Here is a 19233-nt window from a genome sequence, read left to right on the forward strand (position 1 = left end):
TTCCGGAGCCTCCGCCAAAGACGCCTCCGCCGATATCCTGGGGGTCTTAATTGCTTGTTTCCTTGTTTCTATAATCAAATTCATCTCTCCCAATTCCAAATTCGATTATCCGAAACCACCTCTTTCTCTCGTTTGATTGACGCGTCGTCTCTCAGGTTGTCTTTATTCTCCATATTTCTTTCTTCGAATCCTATATTTATTGCCCTCTCTTTCTCAGGGTGCTTTATCTCTCAAGAGTTCATACTGTAATACACTTTTTTTTTAAAGTATTCTAGGTTGTTATAGCATATTGAACTGAATGTGTATTCTTACTGATGAATTTTAATGTTTTCAAGTTTTAATATGCTTGTTCATTTTCCTTGATTGGATTACTTGGTTTTATGGAATCTTGATTTCTTTTTGTTGCATGAGAATATGATAGTGCAGGGCTACATTTTCCTTCAAATGCTAGAAATAAGGAACAAACATTAGTGTCTTGACCTGGAATCAAGTCACTTGCCAAAACATTAGTGCCTGATTTCTGATTTTGGTCTACCATTAAACGGGTTGGATACCAGGAGCAAATTAAAAATGTGCCAACTTTTGTAGTTTGTTTTGGAGAATTGCAGTTATTGATAACTTGGATGATGATTGATGACAATAGACAAGAGTGACCACCACAACTACTCAGTAATCCAACTATGTATTATGTATCTTAAATCAGATAAAATTGATGCCTAAGCTTTACCAATCAACACAATTTGAACTCAAAAGTGCAGGAGCTTGTCGAAATGGCAAGCCGTTTCAGATTCTTGTCACTGTTGCCAATCGCATCCCTTTGTGGCGTTGTGCAAACTGCAAACAATATGGCTGGTCTTTACTCTACATTTTAGCATGATTAACTGTGTGGCTGTGTGTGGATTTACAAGGCTAATTCATAGTTACAACTGCTGCTTTACACTCTTCTCATCAGATCTTTTCATCAGATATGTATTTGGGCTTGTTAATTTATTTGTTCTTCATTTAACAAATTTACATTTGCAAACACTCAATATTACTGTAAAACACATTTTCCTAGTCCTTTGTAAGGGGTGGTGTTTTTTCTTTTTGGTTTCTAGTTGTCTTTTTCTAGGTTGTGAATCTGTTCTCTGGTATTAGCTGGTGGATTCCATGGCCAGCAAATTTATTTCTGAGTGGCTTTCTTCAGTAGTTCCCATTGCCTTTTTTTAACAGACTTCCTTATGCCCTTTTTCTAGGTTGTAATTGGTGTCCTCTCTACGTGGGTTTAAAAATCATACTAGCATTCTCTGCTTCTGGTGGCTTTTAATTGATTGATCTACTTTCATGCATAGGTACAAAATAGATGGACAGATTTGCAGTTAGTATGGCCCTATGGGGTCTCAGTACACTTCGTTATGGATCCTCCAATGAATATTGATCGGTTGAAGAGGTGTAGTTGCTGACCATGCTGACGACCTGCTTTTCAGAAGTTCCAGTCATGCAGGTTAGTCTGTAATCTTGTTACTTATTTTGTGAACCATCTGATGTTGCCTACTTCCCTTAAAGGGTTTTCACTTGCCTTGCCTTTTTTAACGAACTTTTCCATTTTACAACTGGTGAATTTGCTCCTCTATTTTATGTGTGTATTTTTCTGCAAGTGTATAGTCCAATTTTCATAAGAGAGGCAATACATCATTGCTTGGCAGTCTTAATTTATCTTGATATTGCACAAACAGAAATGTACAAACTTCCTATCAACTGTAGAAAGGTTAACTCTCATTCCACACATAACTCTCACTCTTTGGTGATTGACATTTGTACCTGTACAGTGCAATAGCTACTAGATGCAAGTTGTAATTTTGTTCACAGAAAAGCACCATTGACTGTTCTGAATAATTCACCTCCTGAAGCTAGCTGCTGCCGAAGGCTGCTTGAGGGCATCTTCGTCTTCCTCTGGCAGCTTAATAGCAGAATAGACACCTGCTCCACAGAGTGCCCCAAAAAATGGGGCGGTAAAGTAAATCCATATGCCTTTATAGTTGTTTGTAGCAATGGCTGGCCCCAGTGTCCTTACTGGGTTCATTGAACCTCCTGTAGCAGGCCTATGGCAGAAAGTAAAGTAGAAGTTAGGTAACTTGCAGTTGTTTGCTTTCTGTTCATTTTGTAACTATCTCACTTTCATTTAAGGGATTCAATTGTCCTTGCATAACACACTGTTTGCGGTCAGTCTATTCTAAACCTTTTTCTTTCCGTTTATTATTGGAATCAAATGCCATGAGGCCCATGACAGCTGATCTTGGGATTGAGAATTTGAGATGGTCATTATGGAATTATATTCTACTCAGTATTGTGTTTGTCAATTATGTCATTCTTGTATGTATGTAAATGCTGAAACATGAAAGTTGAAACAAAATTTGAATAAATAGAATTATTCCCAAACCTTTCTTTGCTAAGTACTACTGAAGATATCAATTCTCTGACTTTATTGTTAAGTGTAATACTGCTCTATGAGTTAATCAGTCTGACGAGGAATCGTGAATAAATTGCTAAAAATGGACAAATATTTAGAGGTAGTAGTGCATACCCGGCTATGAGTATGTTGAGCATGACAGTTGCCCCTACAGCAATTCCAGCAAGTTCTCCCACCTGCAGGACGTCATAAACATTTTAGTTGTCTTGGCTCTCTTGTGTAATTAGATTCCATTGATCATCCCTGTTTTCCCACCTAATGAATATGGAGCAAGGTGAGGACCTAGGAAACACCCTCATTTCTTATGGTGCACCAGCATCAATTATGTATGAAGTAATTCATTGTATGCAAAGAACTGAGTGACTTTTTCTTTTGGGTCAATTAACAGTGACTGTAGTTGATATTTAGAAGTCAGTTTTCTGTATTACATTGTTGATTATCGTACATGACTATTTGCATCGAGCCATTTATGATTGATGAATCTGTTTGTTGTTAGTTCCAATGTGGTTTCTAGGTGCCAATTGTAAAATTAAGCTTATGGTTTGTCCTTTCTTTATTGTACCTTTGACAGTATACTACTAGTCTACGCTTTCTACTCCAAAAATAATTTGCCTACATCAACTTGTGACTCAAAACATTCTGAATCACCAATTCCAAAATAAACATTTGTTTGAAACAGAGGGAGTTGTACATAGTAATAATTTTTAATTTCATAAAACATGTTGTTACGCCTTAGTGTTCATACTTCATAGTTTAGAAAGACCTAACAGTGAACTTAATTTGCACATGACAACTTGGCAGGTCCCCCAGTTTTTCTCCTTGTGTAGAACTGATTGGAGTTTGCTGATGTGAATTTATTCATTTTCTTTGATTGTTGATTCTATTTCAGATTTTATTTTCCCCTCATTATCTCATTTCGTAGTACTCCCCCCTCCCCCTTTTTTCTTTAATCTACCCACTTTCCAAAAATGGTGTTTTTTTTGTTCTACCCACTTGTATTTTATTCTATTTTTTGCAATTATATTTTACCATTTTAGCCCTTTTCTACAGTAATTACACCTACCCATCATCTCTCTCCTACTTTGCCCACTTTTTTATTTGGTTACAAAAAAGAGGAGGGAATGTAAGGGAAAGCCTGATTATTCTTGAGGCTTAAATAAAGGACTCATGATTCTTACAGCTCTTGTGTCGGTGGCTACTGCAGTGACGACAAACATGAGGTTGAAGGCAATTATGAACTCTAGAGCAAAAGCTTGACCATAATTCACTGAAGGAACAGTTACTCCACCACCCATAATGGGGTGGAAAACCCCCTTGAGAATAAATGCAGCACATAAAGATGCTAACATTTGTGCTCCAATGTATAGTGGCACCTATAATTTTAATAAAGAGAATGATTAGTGAATCATGTATGTGTTATAATTAATGTAGATTGAGGATCATAGTTTTAGTTACTTACTTGGGTCCACGGAAAATGTCTCAGAGCTGCAAAGGCAATGGTGATAGATGGATTGAGATGGGCACCAGAGATGTGACCTGTAGAGAGTATGATGATCATGACTGCAAGGCCACTGGAGGCAGCAAGACCGATAAGCGTCTCCGATCCTTGCATCTTCTGATTCACAATAGCGGTGGCTGCCCCAGCACAAACAAGTATAAGGGTGCCAACAAACTCTGCCACCACCTGGTTAAGTTGGCAAATATCAGTCAGATGCAAGGACAACAAAGTGAAAAAAATAAGGTTCTGCCAATTGAAAGTCCTATCTGCTTTTTTCTTTTTTCTTATTTCAGGTATTTCCTCTTTAACATAATTCCCTTGTTAATGATTTTTAGAAAACCTGTCCGTCTCTAGTCTCTACTTAAGAAGTCCTAGATTACCTTCTTTGCAAGAGGAACAGGGGGAGGGGGCATTGTAATGCTGCAGGTCACAGCAGGCAATCCCCCCTCCTCATCCGGACAAGTGTCGACAGTGAAACACTTGGACCCTCTGCTGAGAAGAGACAGAGACTTCTTTTTAGGTCTATTTGCCTCAAAATCTCCAAAGAGAGGACCTCCAGGGGTAACTGGGGTTGAAGGCGTAGAAGCCTGGTCTTCAGTATCCATTTTTTGTAAAATGGCTGAGCTTAGCTTAGCTTGGCTTAGGTTTGTGAGTACTTGCACTTGTAATGGTTTTTTAAATGCTGAGTTTTATGATTCCCAGTGTATATATGTAGCACTTATAGCAGTATCTTTAACGTAGGAGTGCTTTGTAAGGTTGACTTAGGGAGGAATCTCTTAGACTATGATGAAGTTATGAAAAGAATGAAAACAAGTTAGTGGATGAAATGGAAGGAACCAAAAGAAGGACGTCTTTTGGAGTAATGGACAAGATGGTGGTAGGACAATTACAAGACTGTTTTTCCATTTCTTTTAAAGGAGCTTTAAACCTTGGAGATATTAATCATGATGTTTATTGTCACTTTAAAATTCCTAATGTATATGATTGCTCCCCTGCAATCATGGAGAACACTCACTGGTTTTGCTCAATTAGTTGTCACGACAACATTATCTGATTTTTGGGATTGGAATGGAGTTGTTTGATTGAAATGGATATCACATGGCCTATGAAATGAGATCTGAGGAATCTTTGTTACTTCCTTTTAAATACGAAGTACTTGATCAAAGGTGCAGAGGAGATGCCTTTCTAGTTATTGTTCACTTCATGCCACAAATTTACCCCTTGCCTTTGATAGGAGTTTTGTGTTTTTAGAGTCTTATTATTATTATTTTATTAATCGTGTGGTAGTTGATAAGTGATATTGAAGTTTGAAGACTCTCTAAATTTAATATCCACGAGTTTGATAGAAATGAATTACTGGAAATTCTCTTGATAAAACAAAGTGGTGATTGATAGTGGTAGAGCTAAACGTTTGTAAGTGAGGTCAAATAATGGTATAGTACTACATGGTCCACATCTCATGATCTATAAGCTAAATGATGGCACAAACAAAGGTCAACATAACTGCACACTTGAATAATTAAAGTATTTTAATGTGACTGGACAAGTTTGAGTATGGTAATGGTATGCTTATCTTATTCTTTGCTACTACCTCCGTTTCAAAAAAATCTTTACAGTTACTATTTGCACGGACTCCAATGCAATATTTAACTACAAATATATCCAATTTCGTATGTGAAAAATTTATAAAAATTTGATATTCTGAAAATACATCCCGAGACCAATCTAACAAGATCTTACATGTAACGTTTTGATGTATATAATTGGGAGAATTTACGGTCAAAGTTTTTTACTTTGGACACATTTTTCAAAGCGTAAATAACTTTCTGAAACGGAGGTAGTATCTTTTAATTTGGCCAAATGTCTTTTTCCTTTGTCTTCCTAACTTTCTCCTATAGTTGAGTTGGATTCAGATTTTAGAACCCGCTTCAGCAATAAAAAATGAAATATAGATTGTTGCTTCAGTTGGAAAATGCTTTTGCAATCAACTGAAGAGTATGAGGATGATTAAAACTATAAGAGGATGTTTGTGGTTTATTCTTTGGGTTTATTTTTAGTGCCCACTTCAAATAGGTTTATAGGTGTCAAAATTTTGAAGGTTGTTGAGGATGTTTCTAAAATAGGGATACAAATTGGTGTAACTATGTGAGCCGACTTTTGGCAAAAATGCGTGTTGCGGAATTTTGGCTATTCCGATGCTTTAAGGGACCTATAAGTTGGGTTTTTTTTTTACCTAACTTCGTTATAGGATAATGGGGAACATTTCCCAAAATTTTAGGAGATTCCGAGATCATGACCCAATATCTCCACATTTGGTAAAAACTCGGTGGCAAATTTGGACATTTTCAGAAAACAAATAGTTTAGTGGTCCGGGTCGCTTGCCATATACACCCCATGGATCTCCGAGAGGCTTATTGGATGCTTAGAACCATTTACTTGGCCTCGTAAATGGCAATTTAGCCGATTTTCTTATAAACTCCAGAGAGTGTTAAAGGGTCTGCTATATTGCCATTGATTGAATCCGAGTGTTAAGATTTGAATGAAGAATATTTTGAAATTCTGAAAGTCAATACGAGCAATATTTTTCAAAGTTGACATGCATTCTTAGTTTTCAAAGTTGTAGGGAGCATACATGTATTTATGTTGACTAACTCTAATTGTGAATTTGAGAGTTACCAAGTAGACAACGCACAGAAAAGTCCAAGCTATAATATACTTATATTTATACAAGTCACAAATCCCACTGACAGTCCGTAGTAGTTGAAAACAAAAACACATCAAAGTTGAAAACAGCAGAGTTAGAAATAACAGGGAAACAGCCCCATGTAGTGGAATGGTAGGTGTGGATTGGAATAAGAAAGCATTAGTGTGAACTCAACAACAACAAATCCCATCTTAAAACCTTGTTCAAACACCACAAAGCTGTCATCTGCAAACCTCTCGGTAAAGTGTAAACACATCACCATCATCTTGAATTCATCTACTAAAAAACAATGACTTCTGTACTCAAATCGTATCGCTGTGCCTCAGTATTCTGGGTAGTGGCAACGCTAATCGTAGCATCTGTTGTCCCTACAAGAACAATGTCAATGTCTATGGCAAAGGCTGGTTGTCAGCAAAGCTGTAGAAATTCAACCATTATAATTCCATTTCCATTTGGCATAGGTACAGATTGTTACTACGATCCATGGTACGAAATTAATTGCAATTCGTCTTCTCCAGGTCCTGAAAGACCAATACTGAGTTCATTCGGCGTGGAAGTTTTGAACATAACAAGTTGTTCAAGTAGTAAGTGTGATATAACTGATCTAAGAATAGAAGTTGCAACTGAATGGCAAAAGATATGTAGTGCACAAAAAGAAGTCGTAAATGACATGGATAGCAGCCCTTATATGATGTCAACTTCAGGAAATCATTTAATGGTGAAGGGTTGTCCAGCAGTTGCTATATTAATGAATCGAAAGGGAAATACGGTTGCAGGATGTTCTTCAGTTTGCAAAGGGAAAACTGCAGACAGCAGTAGTAGTTGTGATGGAGTTGGATGTTGCTTGATATCAGTAGATGAGCAATACTTGGGGGTTGATTATTATCAGATGGCTTTGAGAAATAATTACGTTGATACTAACAATAATACTTGTGTAGAGTTTGCGTTAATAGAGAGGTCGTTAACGCTGGAGAATGAGAATGAGAATGAGATTGAAAGACTAGCAAGGGATGATCTTGTTCCCACTCTATGGCACTGGATGCCCCCGGCATTACCTCAAGGAATTTCTGACACTAGTAGTAACCACAGTGATAGTGATTTCTCTTGTAAATCCTTTTGTGGTTATTATGATGAAGTTCAATGTGTGAATATTTGTACCTGCAATCAAGGCTTTCAAGGAAATCCATACATCCCTAATGGTTGCCGAGGTAATAATTATATTACAATCTTTTTCTTTTTCTTTGTTCACCCTTCCCTTTCCCTGTATTATTTTCGTGTGATTTTCATTTCTAATTTGATAGTTTTTTAGATCCATGCAAAGAGGGCATCAACCATTCATCTCTCAACTGTAAAAAGAGGTCCTTGAGGATAACTTCAGCACCAATTCTAGGTAACAAGCTAGATAATATAGCAAGCCTACATACATTAGTTAATAGTTATTACATACATACATATACATACATTGTCAGTACTTTAGAGTAGTAATACTTGTAAATAATCAAGTTCATGTTAATATGTTTACAGCGCTGAACATAGTATTGGGGTCAGTGACGTTGCTTGTTCTTGGGTATGGCTTGTACCGTCTAGTAAAGAGATGGAGGCAAATTGAGCAAAGAAGTAAATTCTTTAAAAGAAATGGTGGCCTACTTTTACAGCAGCAGATGATCTCTGAAGGTGGTGTTATAGAGAGTACAAGAGTGTTTACATTTACAGCCCGTGAATTGGAGAAAGCTACGGACAATTTCAACAACAACAGAATTCTTGGGCATGGAGGTCAAGGTACAGTTTACAAAGGGATGTTGCTCGATGGCAGAGTTGTGGCTATTAAGAAGCCTAATAACAAGGTCAAGTCAGATCATTTTATTAACGAGGTCGTTATTCTCTCTCAAATCAACCATAGAAATGTTGTTAAACTACTAGGATGTTGCTTAGAGACACAAGTTCCTTTACTAGTTTATGAGTTTGTACCAAATGGGACACTTGCTAAGCATATCCACCACAATCCTAATCAAGATTTCCAGATTACTTGGAAGATGCGTTTGCAAATTGCTTCAGAAATAGCAGGAGCTCTTGCTTACTTACATTCATCATCAACTACACCTATTTATCACAGAGATATCAAGTCCACAAATATACTTTTGGACAACAAATATCGAGCTAAACTATCAGATTTCGGTACTTCAAGGAGCATGATGATCGATCAAACTCACTTAACGACTCGTGTGCAGGGTACGTTTGGTTATATGGATCCTGAATACTTCCAGTCAAACCAATACACAGAAAAGAGTGATGTTTATAGTTTTGGAGTTGTTCTGGCTGAACTTTTAACAGGCATGGCGCCCGTCTCTAAGGATGAATCCGGAGTATGGAAAGGGTTGGCAAATGAATTCTTATTCCATTTTGAAAGTAATAATTTAGATCAAATTCTAGATGTACAAGTTGTACAAGAAGAAGCAAGGGAAGAACAAGTAAGAGTGGCAGCAAATCTGGCAAAGCGATGCATGAATTTGAGTGGTAAGCAAAGGCCTACCATGAAAGAAGTATCATGTGCAGTAGAGGGAATCAGATCATTCAATATATTTGAGCAATTAACTTTCAAGGGAAGTCATAATAATCCTGATTTGATTATGGAAATGGGGAAGATTTTGAATGATGAACATTATACGGATTCAACTACATTTTACTCAACCAACTCTGTATAATTCAATTCAATCTATACTTTAAACAAGACCAATCATTCATGGCCTAGCCCGGCCCGGCCCGGCCCAAATATGTTTTTTTCTTTTTTTTTGTATACTTGGGATTATAGCCCATCAAAGTACAGTGTTAGAAGCAATTTTCATGTATTTGTTTACTCCCTCCGTCCCTTAATACTCGAATCGTTTTCCTTTTCGGGCCGTCCCTTAATACCTGCACCGCTTCTATAAAAGAAAATCTTTATTAATATTATATTATTTCTCACACTTACCTACTACCCCACCTACACCCCTACTCCTTACAAAAAATCATTTAAAAATCCACACCCCACACTCACCACTCCCCCACCCCTTACACATTTCTCACTAATTATATTAAAAAATACCCCACTATCAACTAACACCCATTAATTTAATAAGTCAATTTAAATGTCTTAAACTCCACACCGGTGCGAGTATTAAGGGACGGAGGGAGTATACTTTTCAGAGAGGCAATGTATATTGTATTGTATTAATTTGGAGTAGATGTTTATCTGAATTTTGCAACGTGGAAGAAAGGGTAGGTTCCAGTGACACCCATATAAATAGTTAATTGACACCTGATCTACCCTATTTCTGATTACAATTGGACCGTCTCTTTACATTAACCTTATTTAACATACATACTCAATACTCAGTACTCAATTCTCAATACCCCAATACCCAATACTGAATACTGAATACTGAATATTACCATGAAGGTTTGCCTTATTCTTAATCCAAGTGTCAATTGTGTATATTTTCCTGGATTTTTGTTCATTAATTAATTTTACATAAATATGTATAGCTCCACAAAAGGCAATCAACTTCTCAGGTTCATGTGGATTCCTTGAAAGATAAGGTACGCACTCCTCTTAAGTTCCTTTTAATTATCAACGGATTAGTTAATATCATTATCATTATCATTATCATAATCCTCATTCTTAAATCTTAATCCAAGTGTTTCAATTCAATTCAAACTTATTTTGCAGTCAGTAGAGGAAGTTGTAGCTGGCCTTAAGGTAACTACTAACTACAGAGTACTTGTTTTCGAAATACCAAGTTATATTACTACTTACTTCCTCCGTCTCTTATTACTCGCACCGTTTTGACTGAACACGTTTGTCAATGCACAACTTTGACCACCAATATCTTTAACTATATATTATAAAAATTTATAAAATTATTAATATTTTGAAAATATATATGAAAATGAATCCAACAATATATTATATACCAATATTTATTTTCATATACTAAAAATAATAGGGTCAAAGTGATTTATGTGTATAAAAAGTCAAAACGGTTCGAGTATTAAGGGACAGAGGGATTACTATATATGATGTTTAACAATGTTAATTTACAACAACTTCTCCGTAATAAATAAAGATGCATGATTACATTACCTCATTTATAATTGTTTTCCAAATTCTATTTCCGTTCCTATATTTATAATTTATAATTTATAATTTATAATACAAGTACGTAGTATATAACATCAAAATACTATACTAACCCTTTACGTACCCTTGCTATCATCGTCATCATCATCGTCATATATTGGGGTGGGAAAGAAAAAGAAAACAGATGCAGCTGATGACGTAGCTTCTACTGGGTTTGAGGTAGCCAATTAACTTTTTATTCTTGAATTTCTTGGCACCTAAATATATGTCTACTTTTTGTTACATCCTTATTCTTGATTACAGAGTTGTAGGAACATATAGATGCATAAAGCGGAATTTCAAGAAACAATTTCCTAACATCTATCACAGGATCACATGCATAACAATAATATAGATCAGATTAAGTCGAAAGAATAATCACCTTTGTAGCGTGTTCTCCCGTTCGTATGCAAGCTTCAAAGATCTTAGAGCCCCACTTGTTGCTCCTCTACTTAGTCCACAAGCACCAATTGAATTCCACGTATGCTAGTACGAGCATACGGAAGAGAACGATCACGATCAATCTCTTGCTTTGTTTGGGAAGAACGATGTTTCAGAGAAATAGAATTAGGGTTTTGTGTTTTCCTTTTTGTCAGATATTGAATGAACGTGATTTCTGAATCCCTGACATTATAACTATTATAATGTGAGAGTTTTAGGTTAACACAAAACCTTGTAGGTCCAATCAATATTATCCTACTAATCACATTTATTCTCTAGCAAGCAAATATGATTACTAAAATAATTAACTTATTATCTTCATAATTAATTCCTATTTGTATTTAGTAATTGCCGAAAATGTCTAAGGACATAATTCCTTCAAGAGTGTAGAACAACTTCTTGATGCAGAAGAAGAAGACGATGAGGTTAAAGTTTAATTATATTTGGATGATTTATGTTTCAATTTCATTAAATTTGAGAATGCAGGAGGAAGCTGGAGAAATAGGTAAAGTTAGTGAAGAGGGACAGCACGTGAGCTATGGATATCATATGGTCCGTGGTAAAATGGGACATGGGATGGAAGACTATGTTTTTGCTGAGAATAGAAATATTGGCGGCAATGATTTAGGCTTATATGCAATTTTTGATGGCCATGCTGGTCGTCATGCTGCTCAATATTTACAACATCATCTCTTCAATAACATTTTGAATCAAGTATCAGTCTATCAGAGTTTGCCTTTCCTTTTCTATTCATTCATCAATTTAATAAAATAATACTCCCTCCGTTCCTAAATAAGTGTCCACTTTGGATATTTACGTGAGATTTAATAAAACTGAATGGTGAGTAAAGAGGTAATGATTGAAAATGTTTTATTTGGGAAAAAGAAAAATTAGATAATTGTTTAATGTTAAAAGTACAAATAAAAAAGGATGTGGGGATTGAAAAGTGGAAAAAGTGTAAAATGTGTAAGAAAAATCAATAATGATTTATAGAAAAGTGAGAAAAGTGTGTGGAAAAGTGAGAAAATTGTATATAAAAGTGGGAAAAGTGTATGTCTAAAAATGGAAACTGAACACTTATAAGGGAACGCTATTTATGGGAATTGGACACTTATTTAGGAACGGAGGAAGTATCTTATAAATAAATAAGTATAAATATAAAATATGGGCAGGCTGATTTCTGGGAAGATCCTGAAGCAGCTATCAAGAGAGCATACAAAGAAACAGATGAAGAGATTTTAGAGAAAGTGGTAAGTTCAAGAGGTGGATCTACAGCAGTTACTGCTATCGTGATCAACAGGAAGAAACTCATTGTTGCAAATGTTGGTGACTCGCGTGGGATATTATGCAAAAAACGAGTTATAGAACAGATTACAGTTGATGATGAACCAGACAAGGAAAAAGAAAAAGAGCTTGTGGAAGAAAGGGGTGGTTTCATATCCCAAAGACCAGGTAGTTATTACTCCCTCCGTCCCGGAATACTTGATCTGTTTTCCTTATCGGACCGTCCTTTAATACTTGACCTGTTTCTAAAAATGGAAATATTCTAACAATACTATATTATTTCTCACTCCACCCCTATTAATCCACCTACCCCCTACTCCATACAAAAAATAATTAAAAATTCAACCCCTACTTTCCCAAACCCCACCCCTTTACACATTTCTCACTAACTACATTAAAATAATACCCCACTATCAACTACTACTACCTATTAAATTAAATAAGTCAATTCAAGTCTCTTAAACTCTGTGCCGGTCAAACTGGGTCGAGTATTCCAGGACGAGGGAGTAATACAACATGCATGGGCTAATTTAAATTTAATTAATAAAGGGAAAACTGATTGATTGATTGATGTAGGGAATGTTCCTCGTGTGGATGGTGTGCTGGCAATGACAAGGGCATTTGGTGATGGAAGACTCAAACAACATATTTCTTGTGAGCCTCATGTAAGGATCCAGACTGTGGGTGCAGATGCTAAGTTTATTGTACTTGCAAGTGATGGAATCTGGAAAGTTATGTCAAATGAAGAGGTTTGTGATTGTATCAGAGAACTCGATGATCCCCAAGGAGCAGCAGAGCAGCTGGTGAAAGAGGCGTTACAAAGAAGATGCCCTGATGATATATCATGTGTTGTTGTTATGTTCCATGATTGATTTTCATTTTACACCAACCATTAGCCTACTTTTCTTTCTCTTTTTCTACGGATTTTTCATGAAATACCCCTCAATTTTCACGAAATTCACCAAATGCCCCTCACAAATGACCTAATACCCTAACTACTCTTACACTTAACGGACGTTAAGTCTCCGTTAGCACGACTTTACTAATTTGCCCTTATTTTGCTTTTGGGAGCCTTAACCTTTCCCTACCACTGCTGACTGCTACTCTCTTAATTAAGTGCATCCTCAACTGCTCCTCTCTCTCTCCCCCTTGTTCTTCCTCATTCATCAACCTTATCTGCATCCATTAATCACCGGAAAACACCCAAAAACTTCTGAATATTTTTGATAAATTCGGCAGTCCGGTCTTCAATTATTCCTCAAAGCAAAATCAATTCATTTGAAACCCAAATCCAACAACAAACTTCTGTAAAACCCATCTTTAATCCCCCTATTTGCTTCAGAAATTATTTTATGATTCATGGCGATTTTCTTGGGGGTTTCAGGAATTGCGGTTGGAGGCTCAGAAATGGGTTTAGGGGTGACAAGAGGAGTGAGGAAGACGGTGTATGGGCCGATCTTACCTATCGACGGTGGCGGATGCGGTGGATTTGTTGGGTCTTTAGTGTTGGCCATTTCCCGGTCTTACCTATTCACAATGGTGAGATGGTGGTCGATCTTACAATTGCTGAATCCCAATTTTTACTTCTTATTTCACAAATCTGAACAACATTTGAACTAGGAGCATGTAAATTAAGACCTTCCCATTTTTTGGCTTTTGGTTCCTTGCACAACTCGAGGAAACTATGGATAAATAGGATTGAATCTACAGGTGTACTTTAATTTGCAACGGAAAGATTTTAGTTGTGTATTTAGTTTTAGGAGCATAAATGAATTTTTATTTAGTCTGTAGGTACTTTGATCAAGATCCTGACTCATGGGTCTTGACAATTTTTTTTTATTTAATAATTTGTTCCTTTTATTCCATTAATCAAAGTCACACTAGCATTACAGTGATTGGTTTCATAACAACTAAAAATATGACAACACCTTAAAAGAAAAATGGAATATGGAGTTTAGCAGCTTGAGAGATGTTGAGGGGGGTTACTACATCCATGCGAAAATGTTGTGGTTGCTGGGCTATACATCTGGACCTCCCTAAACCTTTCGGCAATAGGATTTACATAGGTGCTATTGAGGGTGTATCATAAAGTAGCTTAAACTCTGTTTTAACATCTAGTGTATTTGGTTTGTAATTGAATGATCTTGGTTATTCACATCAATATAAGGCACTAATACTCTCTAGTCCAAGACAAAAAAAATGATATAGGTAATTGGGAGAGAAAGAGTTAAAACTTGGGCCTAAACCATATAGGAGGAGAAACTTGGGCATAAATGATTGCGCATCATAATTGATCTTTAAAAATATAAGTATTTGGTGAATTATTTTTCAACTAAGGGGTATTTGGTGAAATTAGTATTATAAAAGGGGTATTTGGTGAATTTGAAAAGTTGGCTAACGGAGCACTAACGGCGCGTCATTAGTAAGGGTAGTTTGGGTATTATATTAAAGGTGAGGGGCATTTGGTGAATTTCTGAAAGTCGAGGGGCATTTGGTGAATTTCGTGAAAATTGAGGGGTATTTCATGAAAAATCCGCTTTTTCTAATATATACTCCCTCCGTCCCTTAATATTTGACCTGTTTTTCTTATCGGACCGTCCCTTAATAATTGACATGTTTCTAAAAATGGAAATATTTTAACAATATTATATTATTTCTCACTCTCTCCTTATTAACCCACCTACCCCTACTCCATACAAAAAATAATAAAAAATTCAACCCATACTCTATCCCTTTACACATTCCCACTAACTATATTAAAATAATACCTCATTATCTATTAAACTAATAAGTCAATTCAAGTCCCTTGAACTCTGTGCCGGTTAAATCGGGTCGAGTATTAAGGGACGGAGGGAGTACCAATTACCAAGTGAAGTTTTATATACTAAAACGTTATTTGTTTTGTGGGAAAAAGTAATAAAATAAGCCAGCAGAATTCAACACTAAGATAGAACTAGATGAGAAAGAGAACTACTGGTAGACAAACAAGAAAACTCTTGTTTTCAAGCCCTTAACATAAAAGAATATTAACAAAGCAGAAAGATGATGAATGTCAACATACAGATTGCTCCTTCATCTGCAGTCAGTTAAGTTTAACCTGAAGCAGAAGTACCACAGTTACAGTAAGGCAAGATAGAAATATTGTGACTTCTTTATTGACCCTATTGTTAAGTCTTCAAGAAATACAGAGCATGTAAAAGGATTAAAGGAGTACTCATATCTTTTCTTCTCTATGGATATATGATATATCCCACAGATGCATAAACAAGTTCTGACATTTTCTTATTCAAGTAAAGAAATTATACTTTCCACATAAACCAACTTTAAAAGTCCAAACTTAGTTTAACAACTTTTCTGGGACTATGCATCCTTAAACTCCTCCCCTCCCCCCAAAAATGCCAAGAATGCGAGACTGAAACCTACAAGTGACTTGGCCAACACTTGTTTGCCATTCCCTGTTTTAAGGCTGCGTTCTATCAAAACTTATTTTAGTTATAAATTATACTTGGTCATTATTTTTCCTGAACTTATCTTATCTGAAATTAACTGAATTTATCTGAACTTATTTTTCCTGAAATAAGTGGAAATAAGATGAACAGAACAGGGCCTGAACCTTCTTGCAAATGAAAATCATTCTGAAACTTGAGAACTGAAAACCAACACAACATGGTTGACTACAATTAAAACAGGACACTAATACGTAATGACAGAAACGAAACGTAATGAGCACAGAACATCAACCCTAAGTTAGGTATTTAAACAAGGCATGTGAAAATCACTCACTACCATTATTATCGTTTATGTTTCTCATAACCCAGATACATAAAATTATAGCTTCTCAGTAAGGCATAAACGGAGAGGGAATGCAAAAGAAGTATAACAGTGACACCAGAAAATGGGGCTAAAAAACCAAAGCACAAGTATGACATATTTCTAACAATCTAAATTCATTATAAAACTGAATCACCAAAAGTGTAGACAGAATGGAAAAAATCTGAAAACAGTTTTTACATGGTTGTTTTGATTTAAAGTTTGATAATACGTTTGTTGCTATCCCTCGCCTCAGTGAACAGTTTGTCCATTATCAAAACCTAGTCCATACAAAACACCAGCATATTTCTCCATGGATCCACTGAAGAAACTCTCCTTCAACTTCCTGAATGTACAGGATGTAAGCAAACTATCTGAACCAGCCTGGTGACAGATACCAACCCTCTCGACTTCCAACAACTCTGCGAGCTTGTTCAATCCGCCATGTAAGCTATTACAGAACTTCATCAAGTGTTTAATATCATAAACAGTAGGAAAATACGTCTTGATCATCTCAAAAAACTCCTGTTGCGTCTCAGGAAGGTTGCGACATGTCAAGAGCTTAAGCAGGTAACCAAAATCATAGCCGCTATGGAAAGTAACCCAATGAACATTATAGTTCAAAACAACCCCTGACGACATTAAAAGCTCCCCAAACCTCTTGGCATCAATGCCCTTCTCATTATTTTTCTTAAAATCGATCCCACTTTGGCAAAGAAGCTCAATAGAATCATTGGCAAAAACATCCTCATTGATGTTAAATTCGCGGAAATTGAATTGCCAAATGCAAAATTTATCAGTACCACATGTGGGTAAGTTTCCTAGTTCATCAGAAAAGGTAAGGCCTAATTGAATCAATTTCAACATGTCGACATTATCCTTGAGAGTTCTATAATGAAAATCAGAGCTACTCTTAAAACAACCAATAGGGCGAAGAACAATTCCAGGAAACTCAGTATCCATAGCCACAAAAGGGTAATCATCCACTATATCACAAATTAGACCAAATTCTTCATCGAGATTGTCATCCCAAACCTCTCTAATGTGTATTGAATCACTATTGGGAAGAAGCGACATTTCAATTGCTAATTAATTACAACTAACACTAACAACAGCAACAGCAGCAAAATAGAGATAAACAACTTAACCGGAGCTTCCGATATTGAAAATTGAGCATACCCCAATATCGATAAAAGCTCCAAGCTTTCTTCGAATTGTAATCCTCCCGATAAGATCTGCCATAAAAAATGAAAATTTAATCAGAAAACTGATAAACCAACAAAAATATTTAAATAGTTAATTAGGTAAATCAGATAACTTGCCTAAAATGAGAAATTTGATAACCTGAGAGAAAAGGGTCTAGGAACAGATTGGGAATTTTATGGTCTAGGGTTTCAAATATGTCGGCTAAAGATTTGATTTTTTAAAAAAAAAAAACTTTTCTCTGGGTATATGAAAATTCGAGAATTTGACACCACAGAGAAGAGGATGAGGAATGAGGAGAGAGATAGGTAAAAGGAGGGCAGAGGGCCCTATCCTGCAAACCTCCCAACAAACAGAGAGAGATGAGATAGAAAACAGAGGGGTGGGGAATTGGGGATATTCTACGAGTGTTGTTTCACAGAGATTTTTAGGAGATTGCCAGATTGGTTTTGTTTTTCATTTTTTAACTTCCTAGTTTCCAATTTGATGTTGCTTTCGTACGACAATGAAATTAGGATTGGCAATTGATCGGACTCGGGTTGAAAGTAGTTAAATTCATATCCGATCTATTTAAAATCCGGACTCCAAAATTGCATTCCTTTTCAAATTCATTTACAATTCGGACTCTAAAGTTGCATCCATATCCATATGCATATCTATATCCATATCCATTTAAAATTCGGATTTCAAAATTAAATCTGAATCCATATCTAAATCCGAATCATACGTTAACTTTGCTTACATATAACTTGTATTTTTTTAATTTTAAACTAATTTAGAAATACAAACTTTTATATAAGGCGGTCTTACACATAAGACCACCTTGGTGTCGTATAAGGTACGGAATGAAACCAATTAGTTAAGCACTAGAACCAATTAATTAAGCAATGGAAGTAATTAGCTAAGCACTAGAACTAATTAGTTAAACAATGAAACTAATTAGTTAAACAATATAACTAATTAGTTAAGCAATCAAATTGTTCTTTCCGGTAAGGCGGTCTTACACAAAAGTTACCGATTTAGAAATCCTATTTCTCATTTACCAAAATCTAATGAGTTTCTAATAAATTAATAAATTATGAATATATGCGTTTTAATCAAATATATTAGATTATATTGGGAACTTCCTTTTAAAAAAAAGTTATGTATGAAAAATAATACTCTTTGAAATAATTTCAGGTCGAACTTGCACTTGGATTCGGACTCGGGTCGGATTCGGACTCGGGTCGGATTCGGACTCGGGTCGGAGTCTCTGCAGACTCCATATCCGATCCATATCCATTCGGATGTTTTTAATCAGATTCGGATTTAGACTTTTTTTTTCTCGGATTCGGATCGGATTTTTTTCCTTCGGATCGGGTTGGACTCGGTTCGGATTCGGATGTGATTGCCATCCCTAATGAAATACCGTAGAATTTAGTTCTGCTCTTCATCGAACAAATGTGCATTGGTCACATGGTCGAACCCTACAGTGATAGGTGCTAATTCGGTGGGTCAAAATGCTTAGGAGTGGCACAAGCGAAGACTTGTGTAGCTGGGCTAACCAACATGTGATAGGTGCTAATTCAGTAGGGTTTCTTCTTCTTACCTTAGAAAAAAAACATAGAAAGTTGCCACTAAAATATACTCGTAAAATTAATGTTGATTACTTGGCCTCAACCCTGAGGCCGGTGGCCGGCCTTATATAA

At 36.0% G+C, this 19233-nt stretch overlaps 4 protein-coding genes across 6 annotated transcripts; 2 read left to right on the top strand and 2 right to left on the bottom strand.

Moving 5' to 3' along the window:
• Positions 1–1678: 1678 nt before the first annotated feature.
• LOC110805184 (aquaporin NIP6-1) lies at positions 1679–4552 on the bottom strand. Its single transcript, XM_022010791.2, has 5 exons — positions 4328–4552; positions 3909–4133; positions 3628–3822; positions 2564–2625; positions 1679–2081 (listed from the first exon to the last, which is right to left on the bottom strand). Exons 1-5 carry the CDS (start codon positions 4550–4552, stop codon positions 1877–1879), a joined length of 912 nt encoding a protein of 303 aa, XP_021866483.1. The 3' UTR covers positions 1679–1876.
• On the top strand, positions 4052–9543 carry LOC110805175 (wall-associated receptor kinase-like 10). 3 transcript variants are annotated; one of them, XM_056843232.1, is made up of 4 exons: positions 4052–4190; positions 7170–7859; positions 7961–8041; positions 8176–9543. In XM_056843232.1, the coding sequence occupies exons 2-4, from the start codon at positions 7322–7324 to the stop codon at positions 9351–9353; spliced, it is 1797 nt and encodes a 598-aa protein (XP_056699210.1). In that variant the 5' UTR covers positions 4052–4190; positions 7170–7321; the 3' UTR covers positions 9354–9543. The 3 variants fall into 3 exon arrangements, with proteins under 3 accessions (XP_056699210.1, XP_056699211.1, XP_021866476.1); XM_056843233.1 differs by having other exon boundaries at positions 4109–4240; XM_022010784.2 differs by lacking the exon at positions 4052–4190 and having other exon boundaries at positions 4985–7859.
• A 776-nt stretch (positions 9544–10319) lies between these two features.
• Positions 10320–14420, top strand: LOC110804542 (probable protein phosphatase 2C 28). The gene is made up of 3 exons (XM_056843234.1): positions 10320–11962; positions 12421–12700; positions 13109–14420. Exons 1-3 carry the CDS (start codon positions 11651–11653, stop codon positions 13402–13404), a joined length of 888 nt encoding a protein of 295 aa, XP_056699212.1. The 5' UTR covers positions 10320–11650; the 3' UTR covers positions 13405–14420.
• Positions 14421–16460: 2040 nt separating this feature from the next.
• LOC110805166 (probable CCR4-associated factor 1 homolog 7) lies at positions 16461–17983 on the bottom strand. The gene is made up of 2 exons (XM_022010773.2): positions 17687–17983; positions 16461–17577 (listed from the first exon to the last, which is right to left on the bottom strand). The coding sequence occupies exon 2, from the start codon at positions 17417–17419 to the stop codon at positions 16595–16597; it is 825 nt and encodes a 274-aa protein (XP_021866465.1). The 5' UTR covers positions 17420–17577; positions 17687–17983; the 3' UTR covers positions 16461–16594.
• Between the last annotated feature and the right edge of the window lie 1250 nt (positions 17984–19233).

Source organism: Spinacia oleracea, chromosome 4, assembly GCF_020520425.1.
Source record: "Spinacia oleracea cultivar Varoflay chromosome 4, BTI_SOV_V1, whole genome shotgun sequence".
Classification (NCBI taxonomy): Eukaryota; Viridiplantae; Streptophyta; class Magnoliopsida; order Caryophyllales; family Amaranthaceae; genus Spinacia; species Spinacia oleracea.

Excerpts from the sequence above, each read along its gene's own strand:
- LOC110805184 (XM_022010791.2), bottom strand. The coding sequence starts at position 4,552 with ATGGATACTGAAGACCAGGCTTCTACGCCTTCAACCCCAGTTACCCCT. Across the intron at positions 3,823-3,908 it reads GACATTTTCCGTGGACCCAA|GTGCCACTATACATTGGAGC; the intron begins GTAAGTAACTAA and ends TTAAAATTATAG. Across the intron at positions 2,626-3,627 it reads TAGCCACCGACACAAGAGCT|GTGGGAGAACTTGCTGGAAT; the intron begins GTAAGAATCATG and ends GACGTCCTGCAG.
- LOC110805166 (XM_022010773.2), bottom strand. The coding sequence starts at position 17,419 with ATGTCGCTTCTTCCCAATAGTGATTCAATACACATTAGAGAGGTTTGG.
- LOC110804542 (XM_056843234.1), top strand. The coding sequence starts at position 11,651 with ATGCAGAAGAAGAAGACGATGAGGTTAAAGTTTAATTATATTTGGATG. Across the intron at positions 11,963-12,420 it reads TCAATAACATTTTGAATCAA|GCTGATTTCTGGGAAGATCC; the intron begins GTATCAGTCTAT and ends AAATATGGGCAG. Across the intron at positions 12,701-13,108 it reads TTTCATATCCCAAAGACCAG|GGAATGTTCCTCGTGTGGAT; the intron begins GTAGTTATTACT and ends TGATTGATGTAG.
- LOC110805175 (XM_022010784.2), top strand. The coding sequence starts at position 6,941 with ATGACTTCTGTACTCAAATCGTATCGCTGTGCCTCAGTATTCTGGGTA. Across the intron at positions 7,860-7,960 it reads CATCCCTAATGGTTGCCGAG|ATCCATGCAAAGAGGGCATC; the intron begins GTAATAATTATA and ends ATAGTTTTTTAG. Across the intron at positions 8,042-8,175 it reads AACTTCAGCACCAATTCTAG|CGCTGAACATAGTATTGGGG; the intron begins GTAACAAGCTAG and ends ATATGTTTACAG.